The sequence below is a fragment of the Glandiceps talaboti genome, chromosome 15 (genome assembly GCF_964340395.1).
Source record: "Glandiceps talaboti chromosome 15, keGlaTala1.1, whole genome shotgun sequence".
Taxonomy (NCBI): Eukaryota; Metazoa; Hemichordata; class Enteropneusta; family Spengelidae; genus Glandiceps; species Glandiceps talaboti.
Window position 1 is genome coordinate 14,627,151 of NC_135563.1, and position 21,083 is coordinate 14,648,233.

Consider the following 21,083-nt stretch of genomic DNA (forward strand, 5'->3'; position numbering starts at 1 on the left):
TGGAGTGTACAAAATTTAAATCTGTAACCAAGGGGAAGTTTGTGTTTATTTTGTTATCACACTATTACAATCCAAGTTTCTAGCGAATTGTGACATTATTTGATAACTGTGATAAGAGATTAGGAATTTGTTCAATAGTCAGATAAATTTTCAAACTGTTTTTTGTCAGACGCCCATGTGGATTTGTATAAATCACCTTTCGGAAAGAGATTGGTGAATTATACATTGTAATAAAACTTTCAAAACTGATTTGCGTCAGACCTTGTGTGGATTTGTGTAGATCACCTTTCAGTGAGAGGTTTGTGAATTGATGCATTTTACAGTGTAATAAAAGTTTTAAAACTGACGTGTATCAGAGTCTCCATACGGATTTGTGTAAATCCCTTTTCAGTCGGTGAGAGGTTGGTGAATTTTTGTGTTCATGCAATTTCATATGTATGCATTGGCAGGTTGTGTATCCCAAGTCATGTTGTATGAACTAAAATATGAGTTTGAAATATTTTTGGAAAAGAAAATTTCTGGTGAATATTGATTTAGAAGACATTTTGAACTAGAGATTACTGAAAGTTTATAACACTTGCAATGATTCATCACAGAGCTACATACTATGGAACATTTATAAGCAGACAGAAAATAACATGATGTCGCCAGTGAAAGGTGAAGATTTATTGATTAGTTTCAGCAGGTGGGCAGGTGGTATGAGATCTGAGATCAATGTTATATTTGGTTACATTAACGTTGTATGCGTCTGGGATATAAAAGGGTATATTCTACTTTCATAGAATTATTAACTAAAGTGTTACTTTAGATTGAGTATTACTTTTGATTCTTGTATGTACAGAGTGCCAAGTGCTGGTTGCAGGAAGGAGTTGATAGATGCATATTGTTCATACCATTACAACATCAGTGGTGGCTGTATACCGCCAGCATTATTACAGCAGGTAAACTTAATTTATTCAGTCCCAATCTGCTGCTATGTCACCTAGTGGTAGCAAATGAACAAGGCTAGAAGTTTTAGTTGAAAGCTTCCCAGTAATGCTGGCCTGTCCATAGTTGTGTGAAATTGGTTAAAACACAATGTTCAGTGTACATTTATTGAGTCTGTCATATTTGTAATGTCAAACAGAACTGCAAATGAGAAATTAAGGATTTTTCTCATGGCAGTTTCACTTGAACTGTACAAAATCAATGTAAATGTATGTGGTCATTGTTGTGCAAAGATTTCAGTGTACTTTGAAGGAGTGATGGCTGATCAAAATCCAAAAAATCTACATCTATGTAAACTTATGTGTTTATTGTTGTGCAAAGTACCACTTTAACTTCTAGCTTTCAGTGTGCTTTGAAGGAGTGATGGCTGATCAAAATCCACAAAATCTATGTAACCTTAATGTTTATGTTCAGTGTTTTGCAAAGTACTACTTAATTAATTAACCCTTTGACACTCAATTTGCAATGAAACAGCCACCATTTTCCCTTCTACAGCATAGATTTCTGAATACTTTAAAGGAGTCATGGCTGATCATTTTGACGCTTTTTATGATGATTTTTTTTTCATGATAAAACTGAAAATGTTGGTTATAATTTAGTCAGGTTATCCAGCTGATGGACAGGTCTCTTCAACAAAAATGGAAACGAGCCAAAAAATTCACTTGTGTCTCACCTTGGGTCTTGAGGCATTCTGGAAGTACGTGTACTAACCACAGCAGTCACTGTAACCATAGAAATTGTATGTTTTAGAAACAACAGAGTCCAGGATAATTTTACAAAGTATTTCATAAACCATCCAAGACTTTGTCCTTTTTCTGACAGAAATATTGTTTCTATTCTTTTTCTAGTCTGAGCAAAGTCGGTCTCCAGATGATCCTAATCTTAGATTTTCTTTCAAAAGTTTGCCATTACCAGGCCCTAGACCCGACTTAACAGAGCATAAGCAATGTAAGTATCCATTGTTACAGTGTTACCACATCACAGCCATTGTGTCACCTCACATCGCATTGTCTCATCTCGCCTTGCCTTGAATTGCATTGCATCGCTTGCCATCACATCACACCACACCACAGCACGTCACTTCGTTTTGCATTGCATCACATTACATTGCACACAACACACCACACCCCACCCACCAGGCCACACAGCACATCAAACCATATATACAGAACCATGACACTATACCACAGCACCAAACCAAACAACACCACAGCACCCAGCGACTTGTCTTGCTACTATTTCAAGAACCAAGCCAAGGCAGATGCAAGTTAAAAGCACAGAAATGTGTTTTCAATTTTGCATTGACCACCAACAACTCTGCTAAAATCTAAGAAGAATTCATATTGACTTAGTTATTTGTAATATGGCCACCCTCCTTATTTAAGTCGGGGGGCTTTGACTACATCATAAGTTTACATAATTTATATTAAGTCTAAGATCTGTTTAGATTTAGATATACATGTATAAATAAATACATCAAAGAACATGAATTAATTAAAAACCCAATTTTACTTTATATCTCACTTATAAAAACATAATAATGTTGTTTTCCCCTGACAAGAATAAATCAATTATTTGGCATCAAGATTTTCATTTTGGTTGAATAATTTCCCCACAGACTTGCATGGATAGTAGTTAGTATAAAACATTAAATGTTTTATGCCCTACAACTATGTGTCAGGTGAATTATTTATTTGATTTCAAATTTCTGGGGACAATCATTTTTAGTTTACCCATAATCTTTCCTAAAATGATAAAAAAGTCCAATCCTTTTTGGAGAGTCAGTTTCTTTCTACGATTGGTTTGAGTTGAAGGGTGGGGGTGGGGGAGACAGACAGCAAACAGTCCCATTTTGAAGCTTTCTTGTGTCTGTATATGTACATGTTTTGAAAAAAATTGTATCCTTGGTTTGAGTTTATGTTTCAAAGTTAAAGAAAGGTAACCATGAATAACAGTCTGTCTTATCTGAAATGTCATAGCCGTATATTTGTATATATTTCCAGTTTTAAGAATGTTGATCATGTAGTGACTGTTTTCCTTCTGTATGTTCTTTTTTGTAGTAATCACCCTTCCCCATGCTAATCTCATACCTGCCAGGTTGGCGTTTGCATTACTTGTACACGAGATGCCAGACACGGTGGTAAGTTTTGAGTGCTCGGAGTAAGAGTCGCACATGTATAAATGCATGAACTACAGACTTAAGTAATATTCCCAACGAGATGAATAATATAATGAAAACTGTACTGTCTGGTACACCGTAATAGATTTGCAATAGACTCGTTATCTGAACTCGCCTGATGATGTCATGTAAGAGTAGAATAGCTTTATCAGGCTGTTCATTGTTAAGTCATGAGATCTGAGCTCTTTTATCAGTTACTGTAATGGTAGCTCTGTGTAATGATACTGATAGTCAAGGATGTAGATAGTGTATGTAATAGACCCATATTATAAATCTGCCCACTGATGGAAATATAATGGTTGAATGAAAGAATTTTTAAACAAATTCCTGAAAAAGTAGCTGGCAAAAGATTGCAGAGTTGCCAGTGTGTCTTGACTGAACATTTTTCAAGAATTTGTTTAAAAATTCTTTCCTTCAACCATTATATTTCTGTCGTAGGGCAGCTTTATGAGTCTCATTCCTTTATTACCACTTACTTATCACATTTTACCAACTATTTAAAAATTAGCTACATCCCAGTTAACCATACAGGTTATTGTATAGTAGTCGTTCCTTATATAAATATATACATGACTTTATTCCCAGATACAAAATAAATAATACAAATACGTGTGCATGCTAGCTAAGCACTGTCATTCTTTCTCAATTCAAACTCTACACCCCAATATCAGGTATACATGTAATCTCTGCATTTTTCTGTACATTTTGTAGATTTTACCTTGACCTTAATTTTCAGGGTCAAATGTCAAGCCAAACCATTACTTGCACATTTTTGTGTGTAATAAGAAAATGTAGGTTACCAGCCTGATCTAGCTAAGTTCTTGTCAGTGAAAATGATATCAAGAACCTTAAAGACAAAAACGCAGTTGTACATATTAAACTACCTTCATTCCCAAACCAAAGACCGTGAAATAGTGTTAAAATGTATGCCATGAACTTTAGATGTATCAACATTATTCTATTTGATGGTTTCCAACGTAATTGAGTATAACCTTGATTTACCCAGTAACTATACAAGTACATGACATAGTCAATTTCACATGTTACCTATTTCTTCAATTTGTTCTGCAAAGCCAATGCAATTCTAATTACCTGCAATAGAATTTTACAACCTAAGCGTGTCATAGTAGTGACAATCAATTTCTTGGTCAACACCATAACTTCCACTTCAAGTACTACACATGTGTGACTAAAGACTTGCATGGGAATAAGTCAACCTTCTTGTTCTATTTTGGATCTTTGGCATGAGGTAATTGTAGGTATCAAGAATTCAAACATGTTGAAATGAATATGACGTATTTGATGAATTCATCAGAAAACTTATAATTACCTAGAAATCACACTTGTATAGGCATGTATGAGCACCCACATCATGAGCTGCATTGAACTAAGCCAGATAAAAGAAATAGTGTGTTTCCAATAACCCTAGTGCAAGCCCCCAACCCTAAACATTTTTTTGCATGCAAAAAGGTAAAATGGTGACAATTTACTTCTATTTCCGTGTCATACCTTCATACATTTGCCTCATCTGTGGTCACTTTTAAAAAAAAAATCATTTTCCAGAGAGAAACCAGGTCTCTTTAGACAATAACAGTACAGTCTACATAACGTGTTCATCTACTTAACTTATAATTGTCTTCATTTTAATACATCTTATCAAACTGTCTCGGATTAGTATTATGACCGACGAGTACATGTATCTTATCTTGGGGCCCAAGTAATTTTAAACAAATCAACAGTGAAATAAATGAAATGCCGACCTACCTACCCAATTTTCTGAAGTCATTGTATCGGAAACAAACATTTTTTTTATTACATTTATTTTATGGCTATCATGCTATGCAAACAGAAGGTTATCACATGGAAATAATACAGGGAGAGAATTTATTACATCTTTTTTTGCCTTGAGTTGTTTTTTCAGTGAGGCCTCAGTAAAATCTGGTATAAAAAAGTGAAAGGATAGAAAACCCTTGAATGGAGCAGTGAACAATTGTAGATCCCATAAAACCATCTGGTTGTGTCCAATACATACAATACCTTATGGTCAATTTTTTATGAGCATATTTCAGGATTTTGCTTTAAGCAAAGTAATACAAGAGTATCTAATGGTAAAATCCCTTCAATCCCATGTCCATTGCACTTACAGGCTGTAAAATGTTTTTCTGATTTGACAGCATGCAGGGGGACTTCATTTGTGGCTGCCCCCACAAGCTATAACAGAAGCTTGTTAGTGAACTTAGTTTAAGCAGTAAATGTATTGGTTGCTAGGCTACAGTCTAGATTGGTTTCTAGGATACAGCAGACTGTAGAGACTTTAAGACATCATGTTGTAATCAGAGGAAATGTGATAATGGCAAAATTGATTACCACTGCCATTTTATTAAATCAACATTGATGACAACATATTTCTCAATTTCATACTCGGTATACCTGAAAGACAGATCTTCGCAAAATTTCCTCTCTGTATTTGTTTTTAAATAAAGTCCCTTGGCCTAAATGAAGAAATTTGAGTACATGTCGTATGGATATTAGTCCCATGTGTTGATAACATGCAGTTTTTTGTCTATAATATTTGAAGAAAATTCTTGGCTTGGGTAAACTCAAATCCATAACAACCAGTGTAGTGGTCATAGCAACTGCAAATAATCCCTAGCAACCATGGTAATGATCATAGCAACTGTAAATTAAATCCATAGTAACCATGATAATGATCAAAACAAATCCATAGTAACCATGATAATGGTCATAGCAACTGAAAGCAAATCCATAGTAACCAGGGTAATCAACTGCAAACAAATCCATAGTAACCATGATAATGGTCATAGCAACTGAAAGCAAATCCATAGTAACTATGACAATCAACAGCAAACAAATCCATAGTTACCATGATAATGGTCATAGCAACTTTAGGTTAATTGCTTCTCTTTTAATAATAACATAAAAAACAACATGGATGTAATTTTAGTAGAGTCAGTTGTGCTATAACGCCATCGGCTTGTTTTTGTTTTTATATTTATGACTTGCAGATGCAGCTTCTTCGATCCATTTACAAGCCGTATTTCTATTACTGCATTCATGTGGATAAACGGGCAGAAGAAATAAGACAGGTAAGAGGTCTCAAATGTGTCATAAATTCAAAATTTGCTCCGTGGAGAGGATTTTTCCAAGCCTTGGATAAGACATGGAATCTGAATTTAAGTGGAAGTGTGCTGTTGCCTGGCAACATGATATCAGTGTGTAAACTCGTAAGGAGAACATGTATGTTGGGGTAACATCAAAGAAACTGTCTTGGCTATTAATATTTGTAATGTTATCTCATGTAGTTTTACCTTTGGGAAGGCAACTTGCACTGAATTCGGAATGGGATAATCTGGAATTTGTCTGGCTAGTTTTGGAACGTTAACCTTGTGATTTTTGGTTGAGCACACACGCTATTCCCTATTGGGTGGAGTTTTCTCTATACATAAGCTACATGTAGTCACCTTTAAATTCAATGTTAAGTGTGTGCATGTGTGTGTTGGGGGTAGACATGTTGGTTTTGGGGTTATGGTGGGATGGTTAGGTGGGAGTATGTGTGTCTGTGTGTATTATATATAAGTGTGTGTATCTGTGTTTGTGTGCACATCTGTGTACCAGTATGTTTGTCCATGCATTCATGTACATGCATGCATGTACCGGTATGTGTGTTTTAGAAATTTTAGTAAGAAATATACCTGACTGACTGCAATGATATTAGTGTTGGAGCGATCTACATGTGTACATGTAGTTGAGGAATTTGTTATAGTTTGCAAGGATATACATGTACACTACATAGTTCTCATAATTTACCATAGTAAAAGTGACCCTGTATAAAGATTTCGTGGTATTCTTGATGACATATTGTCAAGGAAAATCAAACTGCAGAAGAAAAATGTTTCAAATTCATGAAAATTCAGCATGTGTAACCAAGGTAACTGACTTGTGTAAAATTTACAATCGCTGTACTCGTAAATCTTAAAAAGCCAATGATGTGTACTTTGTTGTATTATCAGACATTATCCATGTAATGATCCCTATAGCATGCTGACATTACAGGGAGGGAAATATGTAGGATGGAGTAATAACAGCCAGTCATTTCCTCCTTAATAGATAAAATTGGTTGGTTGACTTTGTTTTCAAATGAGGTCATAAACTAGTAATTCTTGGTCAAAATATCAATGAGGCTTCTTGGGTATGATTAGCTAGTATTCACTTTTGATGTCAAAGGAACCGTCCCATTAAAAGATTTAGAAGTGAGATGAGTTAACTGTCATGATAGAGATAGTGACTGGGTGATGTTTCTGAAGTCATTAATGTTTCATCAGTGTTATTACAGATCTTACTGCTAAGACAGGTTGATAGGACATTGACTGCTCACAGGTTGATGGTTTGTCTTGAAGATGTTCCTGTAGATCTACAGGTTTTATGTGATTTGAATTTAAAGGACATTCGTCTGTCCATAGGTTGATGGTATGCCTTGTAGATTTTGCTATAGATTTTACTGCAGAGATAAATTAACATTGACTCAGTCTACAGGTTGATGTCGTGTTTTGCTGATCAGATTAAAGGCAGCAATAAGTCACGAGCCACTCCTCAGTCCTTTTTATCACATGGCCATGAGCACATCTCATAAGGTGCCTTTGAGTTTTACAACCCTGAGGATTGACAATAACTGCTAATTGCATTTTACTTATCCCCATCTGGTTTCCTCTTGTTATCTTATGTTTTGTCGTCAGCAGGGTTTATGATTTCGGCATGGTAAATAAATCAATATAGCAATATGACCAATATTTGCCGATTTTGTCAGAATGTTCCAATATACATTACAAATGTATATACCCATATTTATAAACTAACTCTGATTTGTACTCCGGGAACTTTATCTCGTTGAATTTAGACAAATCTCATAAGTGTTCAAGGTTTTGTGAAAACATTTTTTTGATATTTTTGAAGCATTATACGTAGAATAGTCACTGATATGTTTCTGAATGCCTACCGGGGTATTTTCATTTAGTTCAGTAATTTTAGAAAGTTTTCGACAGGCTTTCATGAAAGAATTATACAGAATTTTTGGATGAAAATTGAGGAAAATATTTGTACCTGTTATGACATCACCAAAGAAATGTATTTCTCTGAATCGGTATAAGAAAAGAAATGTACTTGTCATGTACAGACCAACAACCCAACACAAGTGATAAATATAGGGAACTTGATTTTGAGTTGATTTTTTAAAAAATATTATATTTGAAGCATGTTTCATTTAGTTGGTGATCATACAATTTTATGCTACTTTGTTTTTGAATTTTAAGTACACTTTTGCTACATAGTTGATATGGTTTAACTGTTCAGAAATATAGTTTATAGTGGAAGTTATAAGATAAGGAAAACCCAAGCATACAAATCAGAGAGAGTTATTGGTTAAATAATGTGATAAAATATGTATTGCTAAATAAAACTGTGGTGAGTACATTGTAGTTTAATTTCTCAAAGATATGTGAGATCTATTTGAAACAGAAAATCAAGTATTTTGTTGTTGTTTTTCCAGATGTTGATAGAAAGGACGCAATTTGCAGACAACATCCACATCCTTCCCAGGGAAAGATCGTTTGTAGCGTCTTGGGGGTCTTATGAAATTGTCCGAGCAGAACTAGAGGTGAGTTGTTTAAAGAAAGGTCATTTGTTACATCTTGGGGTCATATGAAAATTAGCAGAGCAGAACTAGAGGTAAGTTGTTCAAAGAAAGGTCATTTGTAACATCTTGGGGTCATATGAAAATTGTCCGAGCAGAACTAGAGGCGAGTTGTTTAAAGAAAGGTCATTTGTAACATCTTATGGTTTGCCAGAAATTATCAGAGCAACTCATTCATGGTACTTTTTGATAAAGGCACAGTAACCTACATTTATAGTAGTCAACCATAATTACAGTTTAAGATTTGCATTGCTCCACATACCATTATAGTAAATTTAAAATGGGGTGGAGTATGTTTTAGCTAATGCAGACAAAAGTTTTCCCCTGGAAACCCATGCTGTATATAAACTTGAATCACCTGTTAAACATGGCAGTCAATCCATCCTTGCATAATCCTGAACTTAGCCTAGTTCCTATACAGTATCGTTACAATTTACACTGAGTCTAGTTCCTATATGGTAACATTATGATTTTAATACACCAAGTCTAGTTCCTATACGGTATCCATTTACACCTAGTCTAGATTTACACCTCCACAGTTAGAAACCACGTTGAAATCCAGACTATCCTGCACTATGCTTAGTAATAAAAGGAGGTCTTGACCTATTGTAATCCTGAGGAGTTTCTTTCATTTTATTGCTGTACAGTAAGAATTTTGTGGATCGTACACATTCTATTAGTTAGGTTGTTGATGTTTTCAAATTCGACTTACTGAATTGGAATGATAAACATAATATGATATCGGACAAAAAGATGTCTGCTTGTAATTGAAATTTGGTTTGCAGGTATACTTGCAACCTTTCAAAATGTACTTTGTGGTTTTATCATACATGTTATGTATGATATTTAACTTATCAAACAGTCAGGACAAACTCACAGTTTTTATACCTGTTCTAGGTTTCTTTTTCTGGAAAGGTAACATTTAAGTGATGGTCTATCCATTTTGGTATCAAAGTTGCAAAAATTAAACTATTGTTGTGCTTTTTTCGTTGTGCATAGACGCCTTACATTACTTGACATGTTTTTTTTCACTGTCAGTGTTTCGAGGAACTGGTGAGGATGGGTGCGTGGGACTTTATCATAAATCTAAGTGGTGCTGATCTACCCATCAGGGATGTAGACGATGTGGCAGCTGCCTTGGCGCCAGCTAGAGGTAAAGACAATAATGTAGAATAATATACAGTGCAAATTACATATTTGTATTCAAGCTAGGGAGTTCGAGTTAGACTCCCTAGCAGAATCCTGATGCGTATTGTCTGCATTGAGTGGGCAGGATGAGTGTCGCCTAAAGTAGAGACTCAAGTCACAGATTGTTGAAAATGTCAAGGGGGAGACAGGTGTCTTTAATAGTGTGCGACCTGCACATGCATTGATGAAATGAAGTGTGATCTACCTTTGAATAAGTTCAAATGATTCCAGTCACAGAATATTGCAAATGTCGTAGGTAAAGTCAATTTGTAATAGTGACAAAAGACAGTGGATATATTCCTACATCGTACTGACGTGCCAAGTCATAACTTTTGATTCCCACTCAAATCACTGGATATTGTGAAATGGCTGTGTTTATCATCTTCCCTGGTTGTAAATTCATTTCTTAGCACACACAAGTTTTCACTTTTGAATAACATGATAAACAAGAAATTATACAAGTCACTGAAAAGATGTTATCAATAGTGTTCTTGTAAAACAAACAAATACATATATATGCTAATAGTAAACAAATTTATTCAAATGTATGTATTTTTGAATATTTTACGAAGCAAATATAACATATGATATATAGAAATTAGAAATACCAACACTTTTTAGAATATTTCAGAAAGAAAAGATATAATATGATATAGTAATTGGAAAGTTTGGCGATAACATGCACTCAGTATCCAAACCATGAGACCACTGTTTTAATAATACATTATCTTTCAAATCAATGTTTCCAGGACATACCTTTCTCAGGAAAAATGGCCGATGGAGAGATCGGAAGAATAAAGCTACAGATTATACAGTTTGGTATAGCTGTGATGCTCATGTGTATAATGCATCATATAGAGGAGATAGGCCAGTCTGGGCTGATATGTACAGTGCTTCACAGTGGGGAGTTTATGGCAGGTGAGTGGTCATCACATATATTTCTCACCCACACCTTTGCTTCTCTCACCTCTCCCATCCCCTACCTAATGTGTGTCATACAGGCCAGTCTTGACTGATATGTACAATACTTCACAGTGGGAAATTTATGACAGGTGAGTGCAATCATCACATCACATGTAGATATTGATCTCCCACACTCCCTCCACTCCTTCCATTTCCTACCAAGTGCATGTCATGCAGGCCAGCCTGTACAGTGTATGGCATTAAAGTGGATACTAATACACAACAGTAACTGCAGTTGTTCAATGAATTGTTTTTAAATACACACATACACCTCTTCCTTGCCTCTCACACCCATATGCCACATGTAAAAGAAACAAGGCCAGTCTGTACAACATACCACCATTTTTAATATATTCATGACAGTAAACACATGTAGTTAAATTTCCACAACATAGCAGATCACAAATCATTTGTTTCTGAGCCAGAAACCTGTTCTATTTTGTTTTATCTATTTACTGCATTCTAGTAACAGTATTTATTGCTTGATTTTACAGAAATTTTGCTGAGTTTGTTGTATCTCCTGATAGAGGGTATCTGATAAATAATCTTCAGTATTTTGCCCAGACTTGTATAATCCCAGATGAAAGTTACATGATGTCAAATTTAATGATCTCAGATTACAGGCAAGTATATAGTTCTGTCATTTCATCTCTTTGTTTTTCATGGTCCTACAAAGTTTAGTAAATTATGATTTATGCTGGAAGGTGTCAGTGTATTTGGGAAAAGGGAATCAGGCATTCTTTTGCAAAAAAGTTAAGACAGGTTGACCGATTAGAACAAATTCCGAATAGCTAGCTGTAGTTGAAGCGTATTTATCACATGCAATTACTTACTCTTCGTATTGTACATCCTCAAGTTGATTAAATCTATATTTAAAAAAAAAAACCAGTCGTACACATTTTGTAGTTGGACTTGGTCAATGTTGTTTCTCTTCTTTTTTTTCATGGAAAAAACCCATAGTAGAGTTGTTTCTTGAAATATCCACAATAAATGCCTATGTCTCATCCATGTGGCCACTTTAAAATATTATGAAAAAATATATTGGGTCTACACCCAATTCTTTGACAGTGATTCATATGATATGTAGATCTAATTTTCTTGCTTTTTTCTTTGTATCATGTATGGGTTGGTGGTAGACTTCAACTGAACTTAAATGTATTACAGTTACTGTAACACTTTGACCTAGCATTTAAGCTGATGTAGAATCTCTTCATTTCCTTTTCAGGAGTACTTACCTGCCTGGACATTTACATCACTTAAAGAACTTTGATTCTAGAGACGAGTTTGGATTCTGCAGACATACTGAAGACATTGACTTCTGTGGTCAGGTGAGATGAAAATATTCTTTTTGACATGTTGTTAAAAATGCAGCTTATATCAGAATCAATTTATGGGTGTTTCATTGTTGTGCAAAGGCTATCGATTGGATGTGGTGTAATGTAGGGTCACAGTATGTGGTGTCCTGGGTTGTGCTGGTGTCCTTCGCATTCATGGACTATTGTGAACTGTGGTGGCGCCCTCCACTAAGTGTTGCCAGAGCAACGGACCTGATGAAAGGAATAACACAAGGAATTGAAGGTGCAACTTCACACCAAAATGAATTTGCTGTGATTTTGTTTTTTTCTGTTTTCATTTATAGGGTCCTGGTATTTTTGAGCCTGCTGATTTGCCCAAGTTGAAGACGTTTTCCTTTGATGCTATGTTTGCACGGAAATTTGACCATGATCCCAGAAACCAGGTCAGGAAGGAGGTTCTTGAATGGGTTGACAAAGGTTTCTATGAAAGTATGGATGTCAAAATTGGCAGGAGCACTATCAGGTATGACTGTAGGCTACTATTTTCAGATTGTTTAAAGGGACATAGTCTGGAACTTGATTGTTAATATAATAATAATGTTTCAAACATATTTTATTCCAACTACTAAAACATGTTAAGAAGGACAAGTGATTTGTTCGAAACATGTCTGTTCCTCAATCAAAAGTGGAAGAAGAGAACTTGTGTTTGAATCCTAGTGCTGCCATGATGAACATACATAGTGTTATGTTAAGTTATGTGTAGTAACTGATTTCTCACCTATAAATCATATTAAGAATGACATTTGGCAATTTTTGGCGTACCACTAAATTTTAAAAGCACTACTGTTTTGGCCACCGTCACACTATGTTGGCTAAGATATACTTCTACATAAGTTTTAATATATGCTATTTTGTAGATTGGCATAAGTTGCAAATGGGACCTCAATTCACGGTACCTGCAAAAGCATTTTATCTCATGCTAGAGGGTCAAAATAGAACAAGACCATGAAATCAGTCAACTTATTCTCACACACGCATATAGTAATGCATGTGTAGAGTAGAAGTTGTGGTGTCGACCAAGAAATTATTATTTTTATGACAAACCTAGGTGGTAGAATTCTATTGTAGGTACTGAGAATTGTAGATTTTATGGGAACATACAATCTATTGCATCCTCTGGAAACAAATAGGATTAAATGCTTCACATAGCAGCCTGTATCCTATCGGGTCCCATTAATGCCATTGCATTGACTTGGACATACTCTAACTCAAGGACTTTGCCGTTCGGAAACACATGACAGCACTAAAGCGCAAATCACCAATTTGCAGATTCCAAGCCAGATTTGCTGAACTATTAGCTAAATCAAGGATCATGAAGCCTCCTTCCTGACATTTAATGTGTTTGTTGATGACAGAGAGATAATTCACAAAGCTGTTTTACACCATTATGGAGAAGACTGGGAAAAGTCAACCAGTTTTGATACTATGGTCAGCTATAAAATATTTCCACAATTTTACCATAGCAACCCTTGTTGTAGACCATACTACAGTGCCAGAAACAATTTGGTACATGAAGTACGTTACTGGGTGGATTTCAGAATGGTAAGTATTGTGATGGTAATGATAAAAATGTTGGCAGTGAGTGATGTTTTGTTTTTTTGTTTGTTTGGGGGGGGGGGGGATTTGAAAAATTTCAACTTTAAGTAGTTCAGTTTCAGTCCATTGCCAGTCAGTAGATAAATTAGAAGTGAATCGTTACTTTTGTCAGTCTATTTAAGAGATGATTGCAATCATGTCACACAAGCTCAATAAACAAACTTTGGTCGTTTAGGGGTGGGGCATCTGGTGTCAATGCGATTGCTGAACTTCATTTTCACACTTCTAACCAAATGTAGAAAACTTTCATGCCTTCAATGATAAACAGGTTCTGTATTTATTATTGCGATATTGATATTCATTGAAATTTACTGCTAATGTGATATACAGTGCTGAGTTTCTGCTAATATATTAGTGTGTTCACTATGTTTTTTATATTATATTGATTGTAGTGATGTGAAGAATTTTTATCGTGGGGACATCATATATAAATGTGTCGATGTCGCACTTGTAAATGTTCATTTAGGGGAACGGCATTGCGTTTATTGAGCTTGTGTGATACTGTGTGATTGTCCCTAGGCTAGAAATAGTGAATCATGATTTGATTGATAATTTAAATATTTATATCTCTAAGATGAAATATAACACATATGAAGCGGTCTTACAAATGCTTGGCAATATTGGAACAACCAATTTAAAATTAATTTTGTAATCAACATGTAAATCTAATGTGCAGTACAGAAGAGGGAATTTTCTTTTTACTCTGTTGTACGGTCACATTCGTGGAATTAAAATATAGCTGTTAATATCATAAAGGATGTTACAAACCCAGGAAGAAGTTGTGTTGCAAATATTGTGTCTGATTAAAATCTGATGTAGTGAACTTGGCATCATTTTCTTTCTTTATCTCAGATTTCCTGTGTTTATTGTTGTTTGTTCTTTTTTGATCTGTGAGTGAGTGTCTTATTCCTTCCTACATCTGACACAAGACCAGAGGAGTTCATGTTCAAATCCTGTATTTAACATTTGAGAATTGAAATTGAAACAGAGAAACACCAAATCATAACAATAACACTGTTTTCTACACTCGAGCTCTTTATGAACAGAGCGTTCTGAGGTACTGTAGCCACAAGTTTCTGAGCAAGATGCGTTCTCATTGGTTGAGTAAATCTACTCAGCACTCAGGATTTGAACGTAAACTCCCATGGTATAGTGTCAGATGTATAGAACAAGGCACTCACTCATGTAACAAAAGAGAACATTGGAAACAGTGGTTAATAAAGAAATCGCACTAAGTTCATTGCTGTAACATTAGATTCTAATCAGATTATGTTGCAATTGTGCTGTGTGTTTTAGAAAAAGTTTGGAGTTTACGGCAAGATTCCTGCAAGTTTGTACTTTATTTGTATAACTGGTATCATTTTGCTTGTTTCTGTTAATGTTCTTGAAAATATGCTAATGAAGGACCAATGGTCTTGGTGCTCATTAGCATATCAGTTGTTTAATTCATAGATCTTGTTACAATGTATCTTTTTCATTCATCAGGATGAAATCAATACTAATGGAAACAAGACAGCAAAGACATTTAGAGCTGCTGTGGTAAGCATATAAATTTAAGAAAACTTTAGACAATTCCTCTGTCATTCCTTTTGTTTGGTTGCTAGATACATACTGGCTAAATAGTAAAATTTGTCAAAAATATGGTATAAAACTGTATTATACCATGCACAAGCCAAGATATTGCTTTGAGCAGAAAATATGGAATATATAACCTTGTTGTTCTACTGCATCATGACAGCCCATGTTTATGTCACTGGTTCTTTGATGACCAACTTACGAGTCAAACCATTCCAAATCACCATCGTTTTTCCAGATTTCTTCATAAATTAAGCTTGACAAGGTATAATTATAATTATTCTCCAATATTTTTCTTCATTCAACCAGAAATACTTGTGACCTAAAGGTTTGTCACTACGAGTGACTCATAATGACAAGGCCCCTTAGGTCACTCATGTCTCCCTTGGTTGAATGAAGAACAAATTTTGGGGAATAGTAGGTAAATATGAGGCATGAGTTTTGACTGAATTACATGTATATGCAGTTTATATGGTATGAACTGCTTAGTTTTGAAATTTAACAAATGAAATTGAGGGACTTGATGTCTGCTAAGTCTTGAAATATCACTATTTGAAGGCAAAGAAAATCAGCCAAACTTAATGATTAATGATGGGTCCACACACATACAAAACAAAGCAATACACAAATACATAGTATATGAAATGTGCTTTATTTTCAGAGTCCAAGAGCTCATTCAGAATGTTTCAGTAATGGACACTTGAGGGCGCTACAGATATCTGGAGTGTCACGAGCTGTTGGCAAAATTTCTGCGTAAGTACATATCCAGACTGTTTAAATTCAGTGTTAACTGTTACATATACGGATGACTTTCTGAGTCAGCTTTGAATACTTAAAATGATGCATTAATTTTAGCTTCTATTGTGTGTGTGTGTGTGTGTGTGTCTGTCTGTCTGTCTGTCTGTCTGTCTGTCTGTCTGCCTTCCTCACCATGTGTTGTCTCAAGAGACATGTATGTTGTCAGTGAAGTTCTATATACATGTCTACCAGGGTAACCTGTTTTCCTATCATTCACAATCTATATATATATATATTGGTCACTAAATTGTTACATTTGACTGTGGAAGTTAACAGTGACTCTTACATTACTTTTTTTCTCTCTGTTTAATATGAATTTTAAAGACCTCAACTACAGAAGTATCAAAATAAGCTATGGAAATTGTGTTTACACTTTGGATATTTTTTATGTATTTTACACAGAGCTCCAACAGAGAAGCAAATTTATGTGCCTTATGAAGCTGTAAGATCAACTTTAGGTGTGATTCACTTGAATGCATTGTTTAAAGTGCCAAGAAGCAGAGATGAAGATGTTGTAAATCCGCAGTGTGATGACAACGTGGCCTTAACAAGTATGTTATTTTGAGTTGTACATGTAGTATGATATAACTGGTCACAGACATTATATTCTGGTTAGGCCTTTAAAAAAAAATGTGTGGTTCCGATTACGTTCAATTTTAGAATAGCTGGGGTAGGTAGATTTGTTCATGTGTGTATGTCTAGTTCTGTTGTTTTCCATATGGCCTCTGTGTTATTGGTTTCTTCCCATCAGATGTACAGTCATTACAGCTTGGAAGAACAGTTTTATATTGTCTTTTTAAGTTGATGTCAGTTTACGCATCCACTATTTCTCTCGAGACTTCACAATTTTTGTGATTTTATTTTATTTTTCTCAAATATGTTAAATTTTATTTTTCTCAACTGTGTACAAAAAAGTTTAGGGTTGGCAGTGAAAAACTTGGTGGGGGTCGGGTAACCAGAACCAAACAATTTTTTTTAGGCCTTATCTGAGAGATAAAAGATTTCATGGTTTGGCCACTAGGAGTGCTGTTCGCAAGCCGTTTAGGACTGAAAGTGAGGGCCAGAATAGTTATGAAGTGCATTTGTCAAACACCAGACACACAATTTCCACTCAATTTGTGTGTTGTTCTCACTTTTCTGTTTTATCAGCAACTACCAGTATCAAAATATACCAAACCCCTACAGTAATAAGAACACACACAGAGTTCTTTTACACAAATGGTCTGTGCATTCCATGACAAAATTTTAGCCCTCACTTTGTCAAATCTGGGGCACCCTCTTGTGATCCTTGCATGCAAAATGGCCAGAGCAGCAATAACTGAAATATGGCATATTTATTGAAGAACCATACAAATCATTGTACACTTCATAATAGCTGTAATAATGCAGGATCCAACACAGACATTTTGTGCTAAGGGATAACCCTATCGTATCGCCATGGTGATATTTCAACCTAATTTAAAGTCAAGAACATTTTGTCAGAAAAATATCAGCTTTAATAGGTAGATTAAATGTTTTAATGCTTATTTCTATGGCAAATAAAATTAGGAACAATTACGAACACATTTTTATTCTTAGATCAAAGTATTTTAGAAAGTAAGTACTTTCTTTTTTTGGTTGTTTTCATAGAATTGTCATTTAAACCAGTTAAAAACACAAAATTACAAATCTACTTCGTAGATTAAAGTAATATAGAAACTAACTTCCATTCTTTCTGGTTGACTTTGCAGAGTTGTCATTTAAACCAATTAAAACACAAAATTACAATCATGCCAGGTTCAAAATCAGCTTTAACCAGCCACAGAAGGATCCACAGGTTGAAACGCTGGAATTCAATGCCACTCTGTTTGATCCTTATGGAAACATACGCTGTAGTCGCATAATGAAATTTACACACACAGTGCCGTCTATAGAACAGGAAGCAGCAAAGAAAGGAAAGGTAAGTTGTCGGTTTTATTTCATTCTACATGATAATTGTCATCTGTCATCTAAAACAGTAAATATTAGTTTTTTGACAGATTTTGTCTGTATTGAGTATTGTGTTGCAGCAGTAATTTTCACTTTAGCATAATGATGTATTTTTGCCCATAGTCTGATAGATCCAGTCGTTGGTTCACTTAAATGAACATAACCACTGTTTCCGCATAATATGCGGAAACAGCGACTAGACCTTTCATGTTATACAGCCCAATGGTTGATTAGTATATTGACTGTTCAACTGTGATTGTCTCTCTTTATTTTCATTCTACATAATAATGTACCATTACCGGTACAAACAAACTGTCCATATTGTAGAAGTAGTATGGTGGAGAGTGACACTATAAAACTTACTTGCTAGCAGACAAGTTAATTATGTACATGCCAATATCAAATGATATTCCCATAGAGAACGCTGATAAAACAGTCCCTTGAAGATAAAGTATGTAAAGTATGCTTAAAGTGGCCATATATATGAGGATTGCATATTTATTTGGGAATTTTAATTTATAAATTGAAACAATTTTATCATGGCTTACTACTTGAAAAATCAATGTGAAACAACATATGCCAAGTCCTTGTTTGCAACTCAATAAATTGCAAAAAAATTAATAAATGTGTAAAACATTTTACACATTTTTTTTTTTTAGCTTTTTACAATGTATTGAGTTACAAACACAGACTTGGTATGTGTTGTTTCACATCAATTTTTCAAATAGGAAGTCATGATAAAATTGTTTTATAAATTAAAAATCCAAAAGAAATATCCAATCCTCATCCATATGGCCACTTTAACATTTTGAGCAATTACTCACTTGTATAATATTCCCATGCTCCTCATGAAGTCTTGATCCTTACCAGTTACACATTTTCCATCATTCTACAAATAACAAATCACAAATCACAAATCAAACATCTACTGTATATCTTCCAGATATGTTCTTTTTTTAAACAGGAATTACTAATTATTTAATCTTTGTTCTTTCCTAGCCTGGTCCTGATGTAACAACTTACAGTAATTCATTTAGTAACTGTGGTGTCATCGATGTAGGTCTATGGAGAGCTCGTCTTGTGCAGCTGAAACAAGTCAATCCGTTTCCATATGTTACCAGCGTGTACATTGCTAGGAAACATCCTGATACAGATGAAGTCAAAGGTATGATGTCATACAGGTTGACGTAGATTTAGGAACTTATATACTGCCCTCTATAGACAATGGTCCAGTCAGACTTATTTCTGTCGTTAGTACACTTGTATTGATTACTGCTATCAACTTAATGGAAAAGTCCAGTTGACTTATTTCTGCCTTTAGTACACTTGTAATACTGCTATCAACTTAATGGAAAAGTCTCGTTAGACTTATTTCTGCCTTTAGTACACTTGTATTGATTACTGCTATCAACTTAATGGAAAAGTCCAGTTAGACTTATTTCTGCCTTTAGTACACTTGTATTGATTACTGCTATCAACTTAAAGGAAAAGTCCAGTCAGACTTATTTCTGCCTTTAGTACACTTGTATTGATTACTGCTATCAACTTAATGGAAAAGTCCAGTCAGACTTATTTCTACCTTGAATGGATTACTTCTATTACAGCAACTTACATATGCCTTTGGGTGATAAGATAACACCATGGTAACTTACTCAACTTCAAAATCTGGTATAAAAGCTCTACTGTACTTAGCATATGTCCAGCTATTTTGGGAATTTCCTGATAGGGTTTTATGGGAATATCTCTGGTGATGACATCACAAATTACCTTATCTCTCTGTATTTCTCAAGATAATGAGATTACTTTACAGTGTAAACACTAAAAGTGTGTGCATGCAACTATAATCAAAACAAGTAATACTGATGACATAAAAGCATTGATAAAATTGTTGACATTACAGATGTAGGTTTTGGAATTTGTAGTTTTTACCAGATTTCATTGTTCTGTCAGAAATAATGAAATCTGGTAAAAACTATACATTTCAACCATTTTATCAATGCTTTTAAGTCTTCTGGGGTTCCCCAACCTAAATGAAAGTATGCACAATAACAAAATGAAGTATTGATAACAATTTTGATATGACAGGTGTACCAGACTGGCTATGGGAAGTTGAAGGAGTGACAGAGCTACCAGACAATGGTAACTTCTATGATGTTAAAGATATGCCTATGAACCCATTGGATGATGATGAAGGGGAGGAATTTTATGCAAAGAAATACAAAGAGGAGGATTTTGAGGAGGAGGAAGAGATTTATGCAAATAAAGGTGATTTACATATTGTGAAAAGGAACTATGATCATGAAGGCAAATCACCTCAAGACCAGCTGGAGGAGCAACAAGATAAAAAGAGACAAGATAAGTGGGTCCGTAGAGCTATGGGACATCATGAACCCCTAGGTGGTAGAGTTGTGAATGTGCTGGAAGGGATTGGACATAAAAGAGGCAAACTGCTCAATGGAGAGGAAATGTAAGTCTTTCAACACTGTATATTTCTTAGGGGTGAGGATCAGTAGTTCAATGTAGGATAAAAAGCTAAATTCTTTTAGTTACATCTCAAACCCCTCCCCCTTCTAACCAAATTGACCAACATTGAAATTGTTTCAGACAACACAATTTCAAATCAGTTCTGAGTTCATACTTAGTAATGAAATTTCAAAAGATTTCTCAATTTGGCGATATTTTTTTGTACAAACAGATTCATTAAGAATAGAATCATTTTTGTAGGATGAGAACTAAAATAGCTCAACCCCCAAAAGTAAAAGAATTA

At 34.8% G+C, this 21,083-nt stretch overlaps 2 protein-coding genes across 2 annotated transcripts in view; one reads left to right on the plus strand and one right to left on the minus strand.

The window, feature by feature from the left end:
* LOC144446975 (deoxynucleoside triphosphate triphosphohydrolase SAMHD1-like) overlaps window positions 1–21,083 on the minus strand; it is a 367,634-nt gene that overhangs the window by 325,760 nt on the left and 20,791 nt on the right. The gene's annotated exons all lie outside the window — the stretch shown is intronic.
* The window catches only part of LOC144446252 (uncharacterized), a 75,958-nt gene that overhangs the window by 48,649 nt on the left and 6,226 nt on the right, over window positions 1–21,083 (plus strand). The window contains exons 3-19 of the mRNA XM_078136004.1: window positions 842–941; window positions 1,836–1,935; window positions 3,048–3,127; window positions 6,193–6,273; window positions 8,730–8,837; window positions 9,912–10,026; window positions 10,811–10,979; window positions 11,519–11,647; window positions 12,250–12,352; window positions 12,664–12,842; window positions 13,735–13,921; window positions 15,461–15,514; window positions 16,212–16,303; window positions 16,751–16,899; window positions 18,079–18,287; window positions 19,316–19,481; window positions 20,402–20,783. Coding sequence (XP_077992130.1) covers window positions 842–941; window positions 1,836–1,935; window positions 3,048–3,127; window positions 6,193–6,273; window positions 8,730–8,837; window positions 9,912–10,026; window positions 10,811–10,979; window positions 11,519–11,647; window positions 12,250–12,352; window positions 12,664–12,842; window positions 13,735–13,921; window positions 15,461–15,514; window positions 16,212–16,303; window positions 16,751–16,899; window positions 18,079–18,287; window positions 19,316–19,481; window positions 20,402–20,783 — 2,403 coding nt within the window. The remainder of the gene's footprint in view (window positions 1–841; window positions 942–1,835; window positions 1,936–3,047; window positions 3,128–6,192; window positions 6,274–8,729; window positions 8,838–9,911; window positions 10,027–10,810; window positions 10,980–11,518; window positions 11,648–12,249; window positions 12,353–12,663; window positions 12,843–13,734; window positions 13,922–15,460; window positions 15,515–16,211; window positions 16,304–16,750; window positions 16,900–18,078; window positions 18,288–19,315; window positions 19,482–20,401; window positions 20,784–21,083) is intronic.